This window comes from Aulostomus chinensis, chromosome 20, assembly GCF_037954235.1.
Source record: "Aulostomus chinensis isolate RoL2024-O1b breed Wild chromosome 20, RoL_Achi_v1.0, whole genome shotgun sequence".
NCBI classification, from domain to species: domain Eukaryota; kingdom Metazoa; phylum Chordata; class Actinopteri; order Syngnathiformes; family Aulostomidae; genus Aulostomus; species Aulostomus chinensis.
In genome coordinates, this window is record NC_141339.1 from 18015771 (window position 1) to 18036532 (window position 20762).

General features: G+C 42.8%; 2 protein-coding genes across 4 annotated transcripts; one reads left to right on the forward strand and one right to left on the reverse strand.

The window, feature by feature from the left end:
• Positions 1-1571: 1571 nt before the first annotated feature.
• Positions 1572-3647, forward strand: LOC147243098 (usherin). The gene is made up of 5 exons (XM_086189139.1): positions 1572-1760; positions 1870-1974; positions 2648-2719; positions 2811-2984; positions 3126-3647. The coding sequence occupies exons 1-5, from the start codon at positions 1572-1574 to the stop codon at positions 3213-3215; spliced, it is 630 nt and encodes a 209-aa protein (XP_086045265.1). The 3' UTR covers positions 3216-3647.
• Positions 3648-3902: 255 nt separating this feature from the next.
• On the reverse strand, positions 3903-16244 carry fez2b (fasciculation and elongation protein zeta 2b). Of its 3 annotated transcripts, XM_086189800.1 has the most exons (11): positions 15837-16244; positions 12541-12649; positions 12320-12436; positions 11372-11513; positions 10029-10156; positions 9512-9661; positions 9189-9269; positions 8646-8721; positions 8029-8094; positions 7662-7689; positions 3903-7220 (listed from the first exon to the last, which is right to left on the reverse strand). In XM_086189800.1, the coding sequence occupies exons 1-10, from the start codon at positions 16145-16147 to the stop codon at positions 7679-7681; spliced, it is 1191 nt and encodes a 396-aa protein (XP_086045926.1). In that variant the 5' UTR covers positions 16148-16244; the 3' UTR covers positions 3903-7220; positions 7662-7678. The 3 variants fall into 3 exon arrangements, with proteins under 3 accessions (XP_086045926.1, XP_086045925.1, XP_086045927.1); XM_086189799.1 differs by lacking the exon at positions 7662-7689 and having other exon boundaries at positions 15837-16242; XM_086189801.1 differs by lacking the exons at positions 7662-7689; positions 9189-9269 and having other exon boundaries at positions 15837-16241.
• Positions 16245-20762: the final 4518 nt, after the last annotated feature.

The following is a 20762-nucleotide window of genomic DNA, read 5'->3' on the forward strand; positions in this document are numbered from 1 at the left end:
CTCAAAGTTTGGTTAAGCTTGTGTACTCTTGAAGCGAGCAGTAAAAGTAGCAGGTGTGAAATATTGATGGGGCAACAGGTGTGATCCTAAACGCCGGCAGGCCTTTGCCCTGCTGATCAATGCATCACACGGGAAGGGGTTGCCAGCACCCCCGCCACAGGCCGAACCACGGACCTCAGCACTGGTGAGTCTCAGGGTGGATTCCAGGTGGGGTTTAGACTCATTTCTGTGTCGCTATCATTTGAAAATAAGACCTTTTAAAAGCATTTATTTCACTGCTGGAGCTTTTCCTGTCCTCACTAACAAGCAGCAGGGCCTCTAAATAGTAAACTGCGAGATCTACCACTCAAATTATTGACATGTTGAAGTCTAAAGCGGACAAAAGTCTGGAAAAACACTTGCAGGATAGGAACTTTGCCTCACCAGCAGGTACGTCTCCAGTTCCGGTGTTATCTCCTCTGTCCTACACATGTGATCACCTTTCTCCCTGCTGCCCTGTTCTTTCTACCACTGTAACATCTGAGGAAGAAGTGGACAGAGGTATTCACAGAGTTCATCACATGGCAGGCTAAGGCAACTTTAATAGAAAATTGATTTAAAGTGACCTACTGGTCAATAAGTTAATCTCTCATCCATGTGCGTAGGGCTACATGTGATAAACTGTTGGAAAAGAGAGGACCAATTATTGATCTGCAGATTAACAATCAATAATCCATCTCAGGGATCAAACAAGATGAATTCTGGGAAATGCAGCTCAAATATTTGAAGGATGTAGTAGTAATAAATAACATATCAAGGAGAAAGCACGTATACCTAGAGTCAGAACATAGTCATGCTATATAGTATCATCAAAATCAGGGTATACATTTTCTACCCAACACTAAAAAAGGCATGTTTTGCCATTCAGGTACTCACAAATACATGTTTGGAGCTCTTGAAGACACTTTTCCTTCCTGATCACTTCATTGTGACTCCAGAATGCAGGAAGAGCCAGACACTTCCGTTTAGCTTGAAGCTAATGGGGACTGATGGCTAACAGTGTGATACTTGGTTTGTTTTTAGCTCCGAGCGTCAGATGAAGGGACATGCAATTATTTGCCAGTGGCTTGAAGCTAAACATACTGGCTCTTTCTGCATTCTGGAGTCACATCGTCAATGAATTTTTAAAGATGCAAACATTCTTCCAGCGGGATTGTAAAATAAAAAAGCTGTTTTGATAAGAGGATTTCCTGAAGCCGAAGTTTGATCAAAATCTATCTCAGAAAAATACAACTGAACGCTCTAAATGTTTATATCCTGCCAAAGGCACTGGACAGTCTTCAGGACCAACAGTTTGATCCAGGTTGCCTCCAAAAGTAAATCAGTGGTGTGTAATACTGCCTTCATCCGTCCATCAAATTTTTGCCAAATCCATCCAATCATTTTTTGCAGTCCTGCAAACAAACAAATCAGCGATCACGTGACCACCTTTGCAGAGATGATAAACATATTACAATGTAATGTGGCAAAATGATATAAAACACATTGATATTTGGGTTATTCCCTCCATCAGAGCAGAAGAGTTATTTTGGATGCAATTCATCCCTCCAGATTCACCGAGCCTCACTCCTCCAGGAGGTGGAGGAGGAGGAGCAGGTGGTGAGCGGGCAGATGGAGGCCAGGGAGAGCAGCCTGTTTACCGGGAGCTGTGGTTCATCGTAGTCATGGCAGCCACGGCCCTGCTAGTGCTGGCCATCATCCTAGGAGTTGTACTCCAGAGGGTAAGAGACAGTGCTCTGCTATTCTGTGAATAAAATAAGCAATATCCCTGGTCTGTGGGGTGACATTTCAATTACATTCTCCCTTTTCCTCCTCATCATGCTGCACCAGGCCCTGAATAAAACCCCCTTCAGCAGAGAGAGACCTCCACTGGTGGCCCTGCCCATGCAGAAACGCAGCCCCATGGCTGTTTACCCACCCAGCAACTCTGTTTTGGTGAGGTTTAACAGACATTTCCACCAGTCACACCAGGAAAAACACACCTGCCACAGGTGCATTAACGTAATACTTCACCTGACAAAAGTGTATTTTGCCTTTACGGTACTCCCCTCTAAGTGTCTTAGGCTAACAAATATGCTTCTTTTCACTGCTGCGTCTCTTCTTTGTGATTCCAGAACGCAGAAAGAGCCAGAAACATATATTTAGCTTGAAGCAAATGATGAGTGACAGCTAACAAATGTCCCTAAATTCCAATTAGCAAACTTTAAAGACATCATCAAGTTAAATCTTCATCTTTTTTTAATCCAGCTGTATGCTCAGTAATCCACAAATCGTCCCACTTCCTGTTCGGCACTGTCGTCCAGTCATTCATGTTAGCGCTGGAGAGCAAGTGTTCTTGACACTTTTGCTGTTGTTATTTGTTAGTCGCAGGTGCAAAACAAGCTGATTAACTAATGAGTCACGGCTGAACACAAGAACAAACAGGAAGTAGGATATATAGGACACACAGGGGAAGTATATTTCAAAATAAAACAGGAAACAAATCAAATTGTGGGAACAGGTTATATGTTGCACACCATTTTTTTTCTTTTTCTCTCCATGACCACTGTGGGGTAGTACATCATGTGTTTGTGTTGGTGAGACAACAACACGTTGTTCTCTTTCTCAGTTTGACACCGTACCTGACACAACGGGCGTCTCCGGCAGTGTGACCCTGAAGGGCTTCACCATGAAGATCGAGGTAAAACGAAATCATCTCTCATCATGGGTACGCCGCATTTATTTTCTGGTGCACGCGCGGGTAAAGAGATTGGTTATTTTCTTACCACCAGGAAGCGCTAGAAGCTAAATGTGAGCCCACCGCGGACGTTCCTCCACAGCACGAACTGGGGATCCTCAGCGTGAACTCCCTGAGACGCAGTGTCAGCCAGGTGATGGACGGGAAGTCGGCGACTGGAGACGATGAAGCTTGGGAGCCAAACATTTCAGGCCATGACAGTGGGATGGTGAGAGACCCCATAAATGTATGCTAGGCCTGCTAAAACTAAAACTACTGACAGCTGATGAGAACCTGTCTCTAAATACACACGAGGGACGTCTACTCACAGCTGCGAGGCGTTAACAAGCCCCGTTCTCCTCCTCTGTAGTTCATGGACGATGAGGAATTTGTGGACACCGTCAAAGGCTTCAGCACCGTGAGGAAGGAGCACACCATGTTCACTGACACCAACCTGTGACCTGATGGGTGACCTCTCGACACGACTAACACATGCTGCGGGTTTAGCATTGTCAGTGGGGACGAAAGAAGAAAGAGGGGAAGACATAATGAGAACACGAGTGGAAAAGATATTCTCCGACTGACTGGAAGGAGGAACGACTTCTTTTGCTGAGAATCGCGTGGGTGAGATGGAGTCTGAAACCTCAGAAGAGAAGAAAAAACCTCATTTTGCTTCCTTCTAAAAAGACAAAAAAAATGTAATTTTGTAAGAGACATACTTGTGGCTTTTTTTATTTAATAAACACATTAATTTTAACCGTCTCTGGGGGGCCTGTAACAATGTCCAAAGTATCGGAGGTTCATTTTAAGTATTTAAATATGAGCTGAGTGTTTCCTATTCAGTATTTTTGTTATCTCAGTATTTCTGTAGCAGTTGGACATGATTTCTAATAAAAACATTTCCCACAGTATACAACATCCAAGACATCATTTTATGATTATTAGAACACAAAAATATGAAAAGCTAGACTGGTCGGACCTTCAACATGTTGAGCTCTCGTCTTCCTCTTCAACAGTCCAGTAAATGAAGTGATACATATTATATATTATTGAATGAATAAATGAGCAGTAATGTATTCAAGTATTTAGGTGCGACGCATGATCAGTCGGTCTGAATTGCTCCGGAAAAACGACAACAAAACAAGTCTAAATTCATCACATATTAATTTATTTGAAATGAGTTGCAATACGATGTGGCCACAAAAACAACTGTACCATTACAGTCAATAATATGGTTACAAAAGAAAACATTTACAGAATAAATTAATGTACTGCAGTACCACATTAGACAGTAAACATAAAACCCCAAACTGGGACATCGTATGTCATTAAAAAAAAAGAAGAAGAAGAAAGAAACAAAAAAAAAAAGGGAGTTGGTTTAATGTACAAAATTCTGAGACATTTACAAAGGCAGCCTCTTTTTGTTGTTGTTGTTGTCGCTCGTGTTGTTTCACATGTATAAATATAAATCTCTAAATTGTAGTTACACTGATATGTCTGCTAAGAGGTGCTGACTGACATCTCACATTAACAATTTTTCGCAAAATTTTTGTAATCCGATTACGAACAAGGGCGTGATATTTTCGTAAAATATTTCACAGCCTACTGATGTTTATCTGTTAATACTTGAGTTAAATGCTTATCTGCTTTCACTGCAATAGGTAGTGTAGTATTAATATGTCTGTAAACAAATTAATTATTAGCAGAAATGCATTTGTGGCAGTAAAAGGGCATGCTGGACATGCTAGTTTTGTTGGTATTTCCAGAGCTAACAATAGTAGAAACAACAGTTTTGTATATAAATATAACACTACACGCGTTTGTCTTCGTTATAAAAGAATAAATGGACCCTTCCATCATTAGCAACCCTTTGTGCAATCTTCAACATTCTGGACCTTCATCACAACCCTTCTCCTCCTCTTTAACGTCCCTTTTCTCTGCCCTGGAGCCAACAGGAGAAGCACATTTCTTTTTTAAAGACATTCATCCTACATCATAAGCATGGATTTTCTAATCATATTCACTGCAAAATGTCATAACTGCATTGATGCTGCTGACACTCGACGAAAGACGCCGCTGCAGCCTCTCTGCCAGCTAGCTACATCCAGTACTATCAAACACAATCTCAACGTTTTCAAACACATTTCCACGTATCGCGTCATAACTCAACGAGTCGCAATGCTACCTGATTTGTTTGAGAGGCCGCTGCGAGGACCTCCGTCTGTTCGTGCAGGTATTCAGAGTGTTACAAGTGCAGCAAATTTAAGTCACGCTGCTAGAAAAAATACAAAGAGTGAGGAACGTTGGTACCTTTCAGAACAACACTGGTGATAGTACCTGAGCGCCCGGCCAGACCTGATCTGACATCGTGTGGTGCACACGTAGCGGCTGGTGATCTGAACCTTAGTGCATCGACTCGGCAGATATGTGGTGCTAGATGTGGGGTTTTTTTTGTTTTGCTTTGTTTTCTTTTTAAAAAGGTGTGCTCCATTGACGTATTATTGCATTACCATGACATGGGAGACTTGTTTAGAAAAAGAAAAAAAAAAAAGGCTCAAATGAATGAGGAAGGAGCCCACATTATCCAGACTGGGATGAAGCAGCAACACTGCACTGGGATTTCCATCTTCTAATAGTGTTGCAGGGGAGCACAAGCTAGCATGGTTCCCTCAACCAGAAGCCAATGGGATTTTTTTTTTTTTTTTAATTGAATTTACAACAACTGGACAACTTTTTTTTTTTTTTAATTGAGGTATAATTGCAGTCATAAGAAGTACAATTCTTTCATTCCTTTTTGTAGGTACGGATGGTTTGTTTTCTGTTTTATTCCAGTTATGATTTGTTCGAATCACTAAAGCGGAACTGCGAACTCGTAATCTTGTACACCCTTATGCAAAAGCAAAAAAACACCTCATGTTACGTTAAGCTCAGGTTATGAATGGACACGACTACGACGTGTCACTGCAACGACCTTTGCGCTTCTTCAGTCGTTGAATTTCTATGGTCTTCTTTGGCCACTTGTGAGCGGCCGCCATTTTAAACTTCTAAAATAAAATGCTTTAAAAAAACAAAACAAAAACTGATTCCAGTACCTTAGTGATGTTCAATCCCATTGACTCTGGCATGAGGGGTCTTACAGGCCACCATTCCCATTCCAGAGATGACGCTCCCTGTTCTTACTAGCTTCCCTAAGGTGATCTTAGATGCTAAAATTGAGCGCCACTTGATGGTGGTTTAGCGTCTACTTCTAGTTCAGTACGACTAACAGTAAACAGGATGCGCAACATTTCACTCTCATGAGACAGGACATTTTCTGCATCGCTGGAGAGATATTCTGAGCGTCGTCTAATGCCGATCTAGTGAGACGCTGTCTAAAGCACATCCACTACTACACGACCGGATCACTGACGGACTAAAGTGCTACCAAAGATACCATAAACACACGCGTGACAGAGAAAACGACAACTTAAGATTCAAAGTTGAACTATATTATTATCAAACCTGACACAATCTTATCTATACTCAACTACAATCTACTGATACGACTGGCTAGGTCATTTTCAAATGTAATAAAGGAGGTATCTGTATCGTATGTCACTGCTGGCGACGTCGTCGGGGATGAGGTCACTACTCGAGGGCTCAGAGGTCAATGGGCAGCTTGACGTGTGTCACAAAATGTGGCACTTTTTTTTTTTATTAAATCCAAAAATATGCTTTTGTTTGTTCATCCAGCTATTATTTTCTTGAGTCGTTTCCCTTTTTTCTAAAAGTAGTAAGTTCCCAAAACTGTGCAATATCACAAAATATTTCATTTCAACATTCAACTAACAGCTAAGAGCATAAACCCAAAACCGACATGCAAAGACGTGTTAGAATGACAAGTTTAGATGTTCAAATTAAAGGGTTTGATCTTCACCAGGCGAAATTCGGAACCTCAGGACCTCCGATTTTTTTTCGATTAACAGCAAAACAGCTTGATACCGCAACTGGTCTGGCATGTGGAGGTTCAGGGATTCTGCCGGGATTTGTTTTCCTCGTCACACATGAACTAGACGAATGCAAATGTATTTCATTTACAAAACAGACACACTGGACTCCACGGTACTCCCTCCTACTCTGAGGAGTACTTCTCAACCCTTCATTGAGGAGCCAGTTGTGACTCAGGAAGTGAGCTGGTCTAACACTGGTGTCCATGGACAAAGTCATGCAGTCGGAATATTCAGGGTTGTAGCACTCAGCTGATAGAAAGATTACAAATGTGACCAGACCAAGACGATATATCTAGGGGTTAAAATCTGAGGAACAACAACAGAGTGGCACAGTAAAAAAAGAAAGTCTGTGTGCTAAAAATAGGGATTATAGTTTGGATTATTCTTCCAGGTTACCAGAACCGTCTTCTGATGGTGCAAAAAGGGAGGTTCTGGATACGGGAGGCCACACCTTTGGCTTTACGTGGGACAAAGGACTGAGGAAACAAGAACGGATGCGTTGATTAGAAATACTATCTCATAGTTCCACAACAGTACATGAAGGAGGTATGAAAGAGCCACTACAACGAGGAAGAATGTGAGGCGAAGCGAAGAAGCAGACGTGTGAACAGCTGCAACTACAAGCTCGCCAGTTAAGGGGGGGAGGTGGTGGTGGTGGGGGGGGGGGGGGGGGGTGAGTATGCTCATGTGTTTGAAGGAAGGTGTAGTGCAGCGACACGCACTACCCAGCACAGCACGAGAGGCACTAGAGTGAGTGAGGGAGGCAACTGGTTTGAGGAGGAAGATAGTGCTGCTACGCAGACATACTAAGAGAGGAGAAAGGAGAGAAAGAAAGAGAAAGACAGAAAGGGGGGCAAGACTCAGAATAGAAGACTGAGGGTGAAGAATCTGTGTTAATGTGTCAGTGCCTCACAAACCTCCGTTTCCACTGCTCTCATACCAGAGCTACCCAAAGGACAATGCAGCAGCACAGACGAGAGACAAGGAAGGTACACGTCAAAAATGAAGTGTGGCAAGAAAAGAACACTTCCCTCCCTTTTATGTGTTCTGAGTGATTCTGATTTATGTTCACTGTAAGCCTCTTAAAAACAAAGAATTGAGACGTGTACTTCCTCTGGCAGGCGACAGGGGGCAGCATATCCTACCAATCTGGCCTAAAAATGAACTGCTTGCAGCTTGAGCTAACTGCATTTGCTTTTTAAATCGTGTACCCAGCTATTCATCCTGCTCTTTGAAGTCAGAGGGGCAGTAATAATAGATGTGAGGAAGACGAGGAGCGTTTACCTTTGAGGATGTAGTCTGTTAACAGGGCGGGAACCTTCTCGCTGTCATCCCTCATGGCATGGAGGACTACGGTGGAGAGAGGAGGACATTTAATATATAAATAAAAGAAAGAGAGGAACAAAACATGACAACACGCAAGGTGTCTGAGCTCTGAAAAACAATTCAATGTTGTGGTAATGGTTGTGTGTGTGGTTGTTGATGTGGGTTGTAACAATGTGTGCACACATCTCCTGGGTTTCAGTCGCAGTGTTAATTAGGGTTTCTTGTCTGCCTTGTAAAGCCTGATCCCGCTGTAGGGCTGCACAATTAATAGAATCACAGTATGACTTTTTCCCCCTCATGCAGCTCCAATCACTTACTACGCTGCAGCGATCCTGCCTTCAAAATAAAAGCAATTGTTCTTTATTATATGTTTTTATCTGAGCTGGTTTGGAGGTTTTATTCTGGAAAAACTCTGACAAGAAGCCGAGTGATTCTGTTCCTAACTTGTAGCGACCCCTAATCTTTGCTTTGCTTACAGTGACAATGTTCAAGTATAAAGGTTTGTATCTATCTCAATGCCTCCGACGTGTCCGCCAGCCTGTGTTGCTTGCATCTCTAGTTGTTGAAAGACTCACTCTTGGTGAGGATCTGAAGGTCTTCTACAGAGGGGGAGCCCATTTTCTTCTCGTAGGGGATTACTGTGGTCAGGTACTGAGGGACAGAGCGGTACACAGAGGTGCAAAGTTACATTCCCAATCAATGAGTGTTCATACCTTCATGTCAAGACAAAAAAAAAAGCCTCAGGGTTACAAGAATGTGACAAAAACGTATTCAGTATCATGAGAGCAGGTTTATAAGTAGTTAAGTAAATTAAGAAGAGGTAAATGCAGTAGTATCTTGTAGGCTTAAAACAAGGTACAAACACTGAATACAACACGGTTAAAAAAGCAAAATATAGTGTCAAATGATGAGCACAACTGAGCACCAATGAACAAAAATGTCAAGTGAAAGCAAAAACTATGAAAAAGGAGACATAATCAAAGATGAACAAATGCCAGTTGTATCTGTAAAAAAGAGGAAGATAAAAAGACAACAGAAACATGCCAGTGGAGGACAACAAAAAAAAAATCTGCCAGGGAAAAAAAGACACGAGCAGAGAGAGAAAGAGAGGGGGGCACCTGCTTGTCCCCTCCTGTGCTGCCAAAAGTTTGACGGAGGCCATTTTGAATGACATTGGAGAGTCCCTCCAGAGTGAGGAGCTACAAGGAGTGAAAGGTTGGAGGGTGGGGGGGAGAGTAAAGACAGATAAAGGAAGGAAAGACAGAAGCAGCTTCCCCATGCAAACTGTCGTGTTGAGGTCATGCAAGTCGGTTCATTATTGATAGGAAATGTGTGGCTGTGTTTACGCCGTGTCCTTTCCAGTGGTCATCGTCATCATCACAAACAACACGTGGGTTTATCTTTGACCGAGCGTCCTGCACCGCGTCCCGGCGTGACTCACCGTGCCTGGAATATGTGTGCTGGCAGTCCTCTGGCCGTTGGGTCCGGTTGTTGTCACACTTCGGATTTTCTTCTTCTTCCGCAGCAGCTCGCGGTGTTCCTTCTGTCTGTTCTGCACGTCGATGAGCAGCGAGATGAAGCTGTTCTTGACCTTGGTTTTACGAAAAAAGTCAAAACAGCTAGTTAGGATTACCCAGCTGGCTTTGGGTAAAATGATACATTTCATAGGCTTTGTTTTCAGTAACAAAAAGCACAGAACTAGACAGAAAAGTTGCTGCTAGTGATTCACTGACCCCTGACTGGCTTGCAGAGCGCCGCGAGCGCTGCAGTCTGTTATCACCACACACCAGATGTTCAGACTAGTTTTCAGGGACATTTAAAAGGTTGTCTATCCAAGGCGGGTTGTGGGATTGTAAAATAACAACTGAACCCTTTATGTTAATACGGTGAGCTCGTTTTTCATCGACATAAATCATCTCTTTGTCGTGAGAAAGCCGAGGTTAACAGCATGGCATTACCTCCTTCTCATAGTCCAGTTCATCTCTCAGGGCCAGAGCCTGGATCAGCTCTTCACTGTAGCTGCGAATGGCCGACTCCACCTCCTCCAAAGTCTCCGTCAGCTCAGACACAGACAGCTGACGCAACCCTGCGGACGTGCAGACATGTTAGGAAGGAGGAAGAAGTAGTTTTGTGTATTCTAATATCAAAATGAACCGCGATGCTGCACTCTCCCATTCTGCCAGCAACATGCCTCCTAGCACAGAGTGGCCTTGTTATGTGACAGGAGGGGTCAGAGAGCACAAAGTGAGCAGTGATGTAGTCGAGAGTTAACCAACCGCAAGAAGCTAATGTGTTCAGAGTGAGTGCTGGAGAGTCTGGCAGAGCTTTGACAGATGCTACAAGCACATTCATGGCTCTTGTAGAGAATTACTTACTTACTTTTTATGTCTTAATGCTAGCTCTTCATCTATCGTTGTGCTCTTAATATGATACATCTGTCTGAAGGCCATGTGCGACATCTTGTCAGGTTTGCCAACAGCAGCCAGCAAACAATGGGTATGTGTTAGCAGTGTTTTGCTATGTAATGGCTACTCTGACATGCTAACGGGCGCTATCACTCAACACTGGTTCAGTTTTGGTGCAGGTTTTCTCCAAAGCAAATTAACACTTTGTGAGAGTTCATTGTGTGCTTTGTTGGTGCTTACATTAGAACCGCACAGCAGGTTATTATTTATATAGCATAGGTACTATTTGGCTTCATAATTCATCATGTTTGCCAGTGGCTTTAGAGGTACTCTGTGTATAAGTACATCTGTTTGCAGCAGCTGCAGGTATCTGATGATGTGACCCGGGTGTGAATCCGAGTGTTCTCTTGCTGCTTGTGCTGACATTCACGTGTAAAATAAACCCATAAAATATAGTGTAAGACATATCAGTTTAATATTTCTAGTGGGCCTGACACTCATCTGTGCCTTAACCTGTCTGATAAACACTCAAGCATTCACTGCAGATGAACTACAGGCAGAAGTGCAGCGTTAACTGGGTGCACGTTCTCACCAGTCTGCCACTGGAAATGATGTTCAAATGAAATATAAGTGGATGATTATATAACACGCAGGGAAATAGGAAAATGCTGTCTGTTTGTATTTGTTTTACATTACGTAAGAACATGATCACATGGCCACATGAGTGTTTCTTCTCGGACTGTACTGTGCGACCTCTTACACTTCATTAAGCCATTTAGATAACTACCAAAAGGCGGCAGAGTGTAGAAACAGGAAGGGCCCGGGCACATTTACACAGGAGAACCGCACAGTTTTAACGGGAGAAGATTTATGATTATTAAATGTGGTAACTCAACGGTGTTCGTAGCTGGTGTTGGAGCCGGAGCGTTTCAAAGTGTGGAGGTCCTGAGAGAGCATGGACAGGTCCGACTGGGACGGGCTCTCGTCGTCATCCGGGTCTGGAGACTCCTGCATCATCTCCTCAATCTCCTCTATCACCTAAACAATGACCAAGACACACGTACCCAAACCACACACCCACCCACACACACACACACACACACACACACACACACAAAATGGTCAGCTATAGCTAGAGTTGAAATATAACTTTAAAATGTTTCCTTACCTAATTGTGCAACTTTGGAATCAATTTTAAAAAACAATACAGCATTGAGACATATGGCTCCTCTTGCTGTGAGACATTAACACAGTAATAAAGCTGTTCATGTCTCTTCACACAGCCAGTGTTTGGGTAAAAAACAGGAAGAATGTCAGGACTGGGTGTGAACAACCTGTGTGTAACACTTCTGAACAACAGTGTTAAAGTATCAGATGTTTCGAGATACGACAACGTCAGCAAGCCATAACATGAAATCAGCTGTTCATTTGGTTCAACTCAGCTCAGTTTGCTTTTTATAAACTCATAAGGGGCTATTAAAAAAATAATGACAATTTAACCAAAAAGCTAAAATGTTTATGTGCGCATCTGAATTTGTGTACTTGTGATAAAATTGAAAGATATACTTTAAAGTACTCACCTAAAAAAATAAAAACAAGGATTAATTTCAAAACTTGATTCGATGGCATTGATTAACCCAGTGGGGGGGGGGGGGCAGTAGTAGTAGGAAAAACACAGAAGAAGGCATCTGTGTCTTTGTCTGACACCAGCCAAGTAACGCTGCTGTAACTGTGACGCGAACTTGTGTTGGAGTGAGTAAACTGGACTGAGCAAAGTGAGGTTCTGTCAGTAAGATAGAGAATTTATTCTTTCCTTTCTTCATCTCAGACAAGAAGAGCATTACCTGCTCAGCAGTGAAGAGCGGCTCATCGTTGATGCAGGAGACTATGATTGAGTGCATGTCCATCTGCTCCCTCAGCTCCTCGTCGTCCGACAGATCCAGAGACTGGTTGTCCAGCTTCTGTCCATGAGGGAGGGAGAGGAGACAGCAACAGAAGACAAAACAACAGTCAGTTTCAGAGACAGAGTGGATTGAGGAGACTGGACATTGACTGTGTGTGGTACCTCATGCTCAATAAGGTTGAGGGTGGGCAGGTGTAGAGAGCGAGTGTGTGATGTCTTCCAGTCCACCGGCATCACATTGCCGTAGTTGTCCGTCAGAGCGTTCCACACTCTGGAGGGAAAAACAAAAGGATTCCTGATTTAACTAGATTAGGAGAATGACTGGTTTACTAAAATACCAAAATGGAAAACCAAAGACAGGCTCTCACAGTAACATCCTGTTCTGTCCTCACACCCCCTCACCATCACACCGCTGCTGCATCTCACAGTGGCTGCCTCAAGTCCCCATGAAAGGAGCAATTCCTCAAGTACACATCATTAATATTCCTCAGTAACGCTCCTCCTGCTTCAGCCCTGAACCTGAGGTCAGCCACACTTTTCTACTCCATGTGCCGACATCACTCAATATGCATCTCCATCATGCAACTGAAACCCAAGTAACTTCAGCTTTCCTGTAACTTGCGAACTGTAAAAACACAGGTGGAGGAAAACCACTAATTCTGCAGGATTAATTCATATATCATTATTGTTAACAATGTCAACAGTTATTTTTCATCAACAAGATTGACCACAAATGATTCGATACAAACTGACAGGTCTGTTCCACCTTCTTTCATTTGTTACTCCCTCACTTTTCCTGAAGTTCTCGGGTGTTTTTTTTTTTTTTGCTGTGGTATTGTTGCCTGGCGAAAAAACACACACAGATGCAACATGCTTGAATCTATTCTATATCTTTTATTTGAGCTGCATGCATGAATCATGATATGCCGCATGTTGCACTACGGCAAGCTCATGATCCATGGTGAATGGAATCTGGATCGGTGCGTGGATTGGCATCATCATTCTGCTGCAACTGGATCTAAGAATGACATCAGTACCTCCACCTGATTCTGATATTCTCTCCAATATCAAGAACGTGGAAATGAAAATTGTAACAGAAATAGTAGAATGGCTGCACGGTAAATGAATTTGAGATGTCCTCTGCGAAAGAGAGAAGGGAGTTTTGAGCAGCAACTCGAGGAACAGCTCAGGAGTTTATGAGACAGTTCCTGGGACATCTGGGGAGCATCCGATTCGATGACCTCAGCGCTTTAGCTAGAGTATGAAAAATATACAATTTCAGCTAAATAAGCCATCACCAGTGCAGTGAAGGCCTCATTAAAAACACTTGTATGAGAATCAATCCTGGAGCAGACAGAAGGCAGTAGAGGAATGGAAGCTAATACTGGAGACATATGCTGAGTCTTCTTGTTCCAGTGAGCCGCCTTTTGCACCAGCTGGAGCCAACAAAGAGACGACAGTCCAACTGTGACCAGAGTTACTTATGTATTAATGTCACCCATATTACTGCACCATAATGGATGGGTTGTCTATTTGTGCATTAATCTGCTCAGTAGAAAAAACACATTTTGTGCTGGTGCTCCATCAGCCGTGCTACTAGTGGGAATAGTTGAATAGCTGTGTCTTTGTTTGGTCACCACTAGAAACTAAAATAGCAGCTGCATTATTCATGCTCTTCATGCACTGTGACACAACATCAAGTCAGTGGAGAATATGAAATTCTAATGCGCATGCAAGTCACTGCGTTTTTATTCCTGGCTCCAACTGCTGTGAGCAATGTGAGGATGGATGCTGTGAATCCATGTGTCAGAGTGGCTCTGCGTCGTCATGCTCACCCTCCCTTTCTTGCACACGCACACACACACATACACAGAAATGTTTACATAACATCCCTGTTTCTCCCTCAAGTGTTGTGCACAGCTTGGGGACTGGGAGGCTTGGGGGTTGTTCTAACTAGGGCAAAAACTGGCAGGAAATATTTTTTGTGCCTTAAGCGATGGCACTGTCTCTGGTCCACGAGTGCATCGGTCTCACCAAGAGCATCGAATTTAAAAAAGAAGCCTTGTCTAGATTTCAAGGAACCCTTTTTCCTTCCTTTCTTTCATATGAGACAAATCTGTCTGGATTACTTGCTTAAATATGCAGATGTAGGTTTATCTTGTACACATAATAAAATGGATGGCTTGGCTGCGACATAAACACATTTTGCTTGCACTTAATAAAACACACACACACACACACACTTCTTGCTTGTCACCCTTGCTGTTCGTCTCAGCCATGCTCTCGCTAGAGAACTTGTTAAGTGCCTAGGCACGTCCTGCAGGAGTGCAGTCATCCAGAAAAGACTCTCACCCCGCCACTGGGTTTTTTTGGGCTTCGCCAAGCTGCTGTCCAATTATTGGATTCCCCTTCTCCCCTTTTTCTTTAGGTCCAACAAACAGTGGATATTAAAATGTTTCTCTGGTGTAAACATGTAAAGACTATTCAAAGATCTTCATACAACAGGCTTTCCAATTCCTTTAAAAAGGTCACAATTAAAGTAACACTTTCATACAAATGTGTGTATACATCACTAAGTTCCCTCTCTGGGTAAAGCAGGGGAAGCCTGCAGTGTATGATTAGATCTTACAGTGTCACCATCTTGCAGCTTTTTGCAGCCAGATGAAGGCAGAAGGAGAAGAGGAGGATGATGATGATTCAGTGAGTGACAGAGAAGCATTGATGTTTCTTACTGCTGTGAATTAACAGGATGTTGTGAATGTGTAATTGCGACATTTGTGTCTATGTGACACATCTACTGCAGACCTCCAACTGGGCTAACAAGGGAAGAGGCAATAGCAGTGATGCATAAGCTTTCATACTGATACACTGATACACACCATGTGTTGCACAGCTGGGCTCTTACGAGTTAAGTAAAACATACTCTCTTTTATATATCCTGAATTTGCATGTGGAGAAAAAAAATCACCCAGAGTGAAATCAAGTAGTGAAAACGTGGCATGACCCTCCCTCCTCCTCACTGGGGAGCACAGATGAGCACCAGACACACATCTTTAGAAAAGGCAACCTCGGTATTCGAGTTATCCCTTCAGAGAACTCAGAACACGCAGATAATTACCGCTGTTGCTTCACTTCAATCACTCATACGTGTCACGGCTTTTCAACTTCTAACCCCTCCTTTTATAGCAGGATCTGCTAAGTTTATTGTTACATAAAACAAGATAGACTTAGATATTTTTTTTTAACCAGCTGACGTGACCGCAGGTCGCACAAAAACATCACCAACAACAACTTGTGTAAATTTGAACAACACTGATTGAAGCTAAGCTGAGATTCCCTCACTAATTGTCATTAAGCTAGCCCGGTAAAGCTACAGTGTCTGGCTGGCTAGCTAGCTAGCTAGCTAGCGAAGAGATTAAAAGTTCACGTAAACAAAACCGAGATAAATTCACACTCACTCGTCGTCTTTCAAGTAATTATCTTCTGAGATGGGTTTTACTGGCGCTATGTTTTCCGTCGTGGTGTTGTAGTTTCGGAAACACACTGTCAGCTTTTCATCAAAGTCGTGGACGAGGTCCTCCATGGACTTGAAGCTGCAGATCTCCCCGGAGAAGCTGTTGTCCAGGTCTGAGAAATCATCTAGGCCCGACGAGGAATCGGCTACATTAGAGTTCAGCTGGTCCAGCTGGGCGGACGACTCCAGTGACGGCTTGAATTCGTTAAAGTCCTGCCAGTCCTCATCGAAGTGGGCTAACGGCGCCGCCGCCATGACTGCCGTTGGAGCTCGGTTGACACACCACCTCGCTTGGGTTGTGTTTTCGGCTTTGAGGTGCTGGACAACACTGGGAGACGGAGTAGGATGGTATGTGGGCGTGGTCTTATGGCGTCAACACACACGCCCCTCCCCCTTTAAATGGAGCAAAACAGATGCATGGAGGCGGCCATGTTTATCTGTCAACTGTCAACTGTCAACAGGATTACTTAAAAAAAAATTACACAGGAGTGTAACTAGGGGCAGGGACGAGTCCATTAGATTTTAAAGCAGATCAATTTAAAGGGATAGTTCACCCAAAAATGAAACAAAAAATTTGTCTACTCACTCTTATAAAGATGGAAGATATGCTTGTCCACAAACTCTGCTTATGTATCACAGGAAAAAGGTGTTGCAGTAATCTCCGGAATAGTTGAGGGGATGGTGGCTGAATGTGGAATGGATAGAAAACAAATGAATATTAAAACCACAAAATACTTCTCACTGAAGCTACAGGCGCCTCTACATGCCCACCTGTTTTGAAAAAAAATCATTGCATTTAGCCTCACTTTTCACAATAAATTGGCAGGTAAAGGTCGGATTTGTTAAACTGTATGTTTGAAAATCAGTAACCTCTTCATTTGTATGGATGACCACCAGTGAAACTCCATCCATCCATTTTCTCCCACTTATCCTGTTAAGGGTCACAGGGGGGCTGAAGCCTATCCCAGCAGCTTTCGGGTCAGAGTTGGGGTTCACTTGTCCATTGCAGGGCCAACACATATAGACAGCCAACCATTCACACTTCAGTTTTAGAGTATGGATTAACCTTGTCCCCTTTGGATTGTGGGAGGAAGCTGGAGTACCTGGAGAGAACCCACACAGTCACAGGGAGAACATGCAGACTCCACACAGAAAGATCCAGAGTCCGAGACGGGACTCAAACCCCGAAACCTTCTTGCTGTGAGGCGACAGCGCTAACCACTGCACCACTGTGCTGCCTGTTGACCTGTTGTCCAGCATGTTTAAAGCAGTGAAAACCAACACTTCTCTAGATGGATATTAACAGTATGTCTATCTTAGGCCTGCTGTGTCCAGTAAAAGCAGAGTTTCCTTTATTCAGCTCAGTTGAAAAAGCTTTTTTATTAAAGCTTTAAAATATTTGTGGTTCACTTCACTTTACATACCATTGTATTTGATTATTTACGCTCCAGGTTAGTTTTTAAAAAAATATTTATTCATATAGTTAATTCACATTATGTTGTGCTCTGTAACACGTCGACTATCCATTATAGACATATTCTGAACTCCCCATCATTCCACGCACACCTACTCCCTAGTAAAGTTCTTTATTGAAATGTATGGCCAACAACAAGTCTCACATACAATGATGTCGCTTCATTGGTACTTGTGATTCCCTCTACTTTGGCACTGAGGATGGCCTCTTCCCAGATGGTCGGGCCCAAAACTTCAAGACATTTGGAAATAAACGATCGAACAAAGAGATGAAAGAATTGAAACAAAGCACCTCATCCCACTGATCTTCCCAGGAAACCCCTTTACACAGGTTCTGCAAAAAGCAGTGATTAAGAGCCAACTGGGATTTAGTGGGAGTCAGAGAGATGGGTATCCTGGGTGATAGATGGTTGTCCAAAATTGGTACTGGGTGCATTCCTACTCTGCCCCATCAATACTTCATGGATCATTCCCTTTTTCTTTTTTTTTTCAAAACCCTGAATACTTTATTGAAAATATCCGTACATGACACTTTTCCTACACAACAATACAAAACAGTACAATCACTTTCTGCAAATAACACATAAACGCAAAAATCCACACATCACCCCTTCCCACCCAAGTCCAAGGAACTTAGAGATGCTACAGTAAGCCCTTAGCGTTCCCCACCCAGCCCCCGACCCACCACCACTATCACCTGTGAGAGAGAAATAAGACAATTAAATCAGAGTCAATTTGCTTGGTAAACTCACAACAGAGTAGACACCAGATTGCATACAAACATAGCATTTGCCACCAGCAGATGAATGATGGACTGAAACTTCAGGGGATTTTATTGTGTATCATTTACTTAAAATCCTTTGAAATATGATAGCGTGTGGAAGAGGGATTCATTCAGCAGTCCGGGAGTTGAGATAAAAGATTTCCAGAGTGTGCACATCAGACCCTGATGGATGTAACTGACAGCAAATACCAGCGTGTGCCTTCAGTGATTTGGCTTTCATAAACAGAGATGAGTGGCAACTGCTAATCAACAGTGTCAAGAGTTCCGTCAATTACACAAACATGCGATGAAGTCGATTTTCACATGAAGGAGACTCTTTAAAGGCGAGGGGTGGATAGTTCGAACCTGATTGATTTTAGGTAACACACTTCCTCAAGGCTCTTCCAGCTCCTACGGGTGTTACTGTGCATATTCATTTGTAATAGTAGCGTTAGATAAAATGCAACAGAAAGTGACAAAGAAACAAACCATAAAAGAAAAAAAAAAACATTTATAAAATTAAGAGGGATTATAGAATACAAAAAAAAGGAGGACTCCAAATGTCTGGTTATATTTTAATATGATCATACAGGGATAGAGGTCAACCAAAAATGATATAATGTGAACAAAAAATTTAAGTAACAAAAGGTTCAATAAAAACAGACAGAAAAGCACTGATTTTTAAACATTTTTTACTGTATATCAGTCTGTAGCAAATAGTCATTACATACCCTGAAAAAGGGAGGAAGAAAGCTTTGAACGGACACTGACCACTGAATAACTTGGCTGGAGAGCAAAAGGAGGGGGCTCTAATGCTGAACTGTCTCTGAGCTCCAAAGAGTGGCGTCCTCAAAGATGACGCAGCTCTGGATTACATGCGCCACGTTGAGCTCCGAATAATGTTTACAAGATCATCAGTCACTGCTTTTGGGTGCATAGAGGCATAGTGAGCTGCTCAATTTATTCATCAAGATTGTTTGCCAATGCAACATTTTTAATTGGGACAAAAGTAATCATAATAATAATAATAATAATAATAATAATGTGGCAACCATAACATCAGCAAGGTTTTGAGAACCTTTCACATGTGGGTCATTGCATTAGATGAAAACAGAGCAAAGAGTCCACTAAAAGTGCAGAGGGAACTTCATACATACTGAAGGTTTTTGTGCAACTGTATGAACAGGAAGGCAGTTAATGTGTGTTTTGGGATTAGAACACTCTTTTAAAGGAACATGTCAACTTGGGGAAACGCGCTAATTGTGGATGCTCCCCCAGAGTCTGACAAGAAGATGAGATATCCTCCTCTCATCTGTGTGTGCAAAAGGGAGCTTAGAGCCACAGAAGACCAGCGAACTGTTGGTTAGCTTAGCACAACGACTTGTAGCGGATGGATGGGTTAGCGTAATACACCTGTCTCCAAAATGGTTTTTGCCTGTTGTTTAACTGGCCTTAGAATAACTATAAAATTATGAGAAGTATAGTTTTTTTTTTACAATCAGACACACAGTACCAAAAGTATTTGGACTCATGTCCTACTTTTAAAGAGAGGATTAATTGTAAACAAACCAAGCCTCTGAGTCTCTATTTGAGCCACCTTGAGGAGGAACTACAGGCTTTGGAAATAAGCCAGTAACCTCCCCTCCACTACCATTCACTGTGCTTAGCTAACTAGCGGTGAGCCAGTCTCCGTGGGTCTGGACTCCCCAATAACATGCTCAGAGAGACGGGTTATCTCCTCTCATCTGGCTCTGGGGAAGATGGCGAATAAGCACATTTCCCCAAACATCGGCGTGTTCCTTTAACACTGTGGGTTCAGAGTGTGGTTCTGGATATTGGTGCCTCTTCTCTCTAGGGCCGTGCAAACTACTCTTCCAATAATTACAATCATTTAGGTCCTGTGCACACCTGCTAATAAAATCCATCCTGATGTGATCTGATCACAAGTGGACAGCTACATGCATATCCTGACCCCTTGCTATCATATCTCACTTACCCGCGCCATAGGTAAGTAAAGACCCTGCACTACTTCCATTATATCATCTTAATCGCCTAAAATTTGTTACAGGTTTTATAACGAGCAGGGCATGCAAGTATGTCGGCTCCTAAGAGGCGGTTATTAAACACCAGCGGGAGAGAATTAAAAAAGATACAGACCAGGTCTGTTCTGGAGCAGGATCCTGACAAACCGAACCACCCAACAATTTAGATGCAGCTGTAATACGTTTCTCAGGGCTTTGCACAAGATCAGGGGTTTGATAATACGTCGCCACTAGCACACTTATCAGTGTGTGTGTGTCCGTGAAAACAAAAAGACATCAGCTGATGAGAGGTGGTGGCCCAGGACAGACTTGTGTTAATAGACTGTAGCCACATGGCCAAGGCTACCCCCGAATGTGGTCTCAGTGACCAGTTGCCAAGACACACTGAGTGTGTTCACAACTCCACTTGTGATCGGATCACTCTGGACGGATCTTAATATCAGGTGCGCGCTGGGCTTTAGTCTCCTATGAAATGGATCTTTTCTAAGAACACAACACTTGACAGCTTTTTGAAACACGCCTTAATCAAACTTTTATTTTCCCCACAAAATTGATTCAATCTCAATAACTCAGTGCCATTGTTAAGGAGAAA

What these genes read in the sequence shown, in the direction of transcription:
- LOC147243098 (XM_086189139.1), top strand. Translation starts at nt 1,572, where the DNA reads ATGCAATTCATCCCTCCAGATTCACCGAGCCTCACTCCTCCAGGAGGT. An exon ending in CACCCAGCAACTCTGTTTTG is followed by an intron (nt 1,975 to 2,647) that starts GTGAGGTTTAAC and finishes TCTCTTTCTCAG; the next exon opens with TTTGACACCGTACCTGACAC. An exon ending in GCTTCACCATGAAGATCGAG is followed by an intron (nt 2,720 to 2,810) that starts GTAAAACGAAAT and finishes TCTTACCACCAG; the next exon opens with GAAGCGCTAGAAGCTAAATG.
- fez2b (XM_086189799.1), bottom strand. Translation starts at nt 16,147, where the DNA reads ATGGCGGCGGCGCCGTTAGCCCACTTCGATGAGGACTGGCAGGACTTT. An exon ending in CAACACCAGCTACGAACACC is followed by an intron (nt 10,157 to 11,371) that starts GTTGAGTTACCA and finishes GCACGTCCGCAG; the next exon opens with GGTTGCGTCAGCTGTCTGTG. An exon ending in GCACAGGAGGGGACAAGCAG is followed by an intron (nt 8,722 to 9,188) that starts GTGCCCCCCTCT and finishes TCTGTCCCTCAG; the next exon opens with TACCTGACCACAGTAATCCC.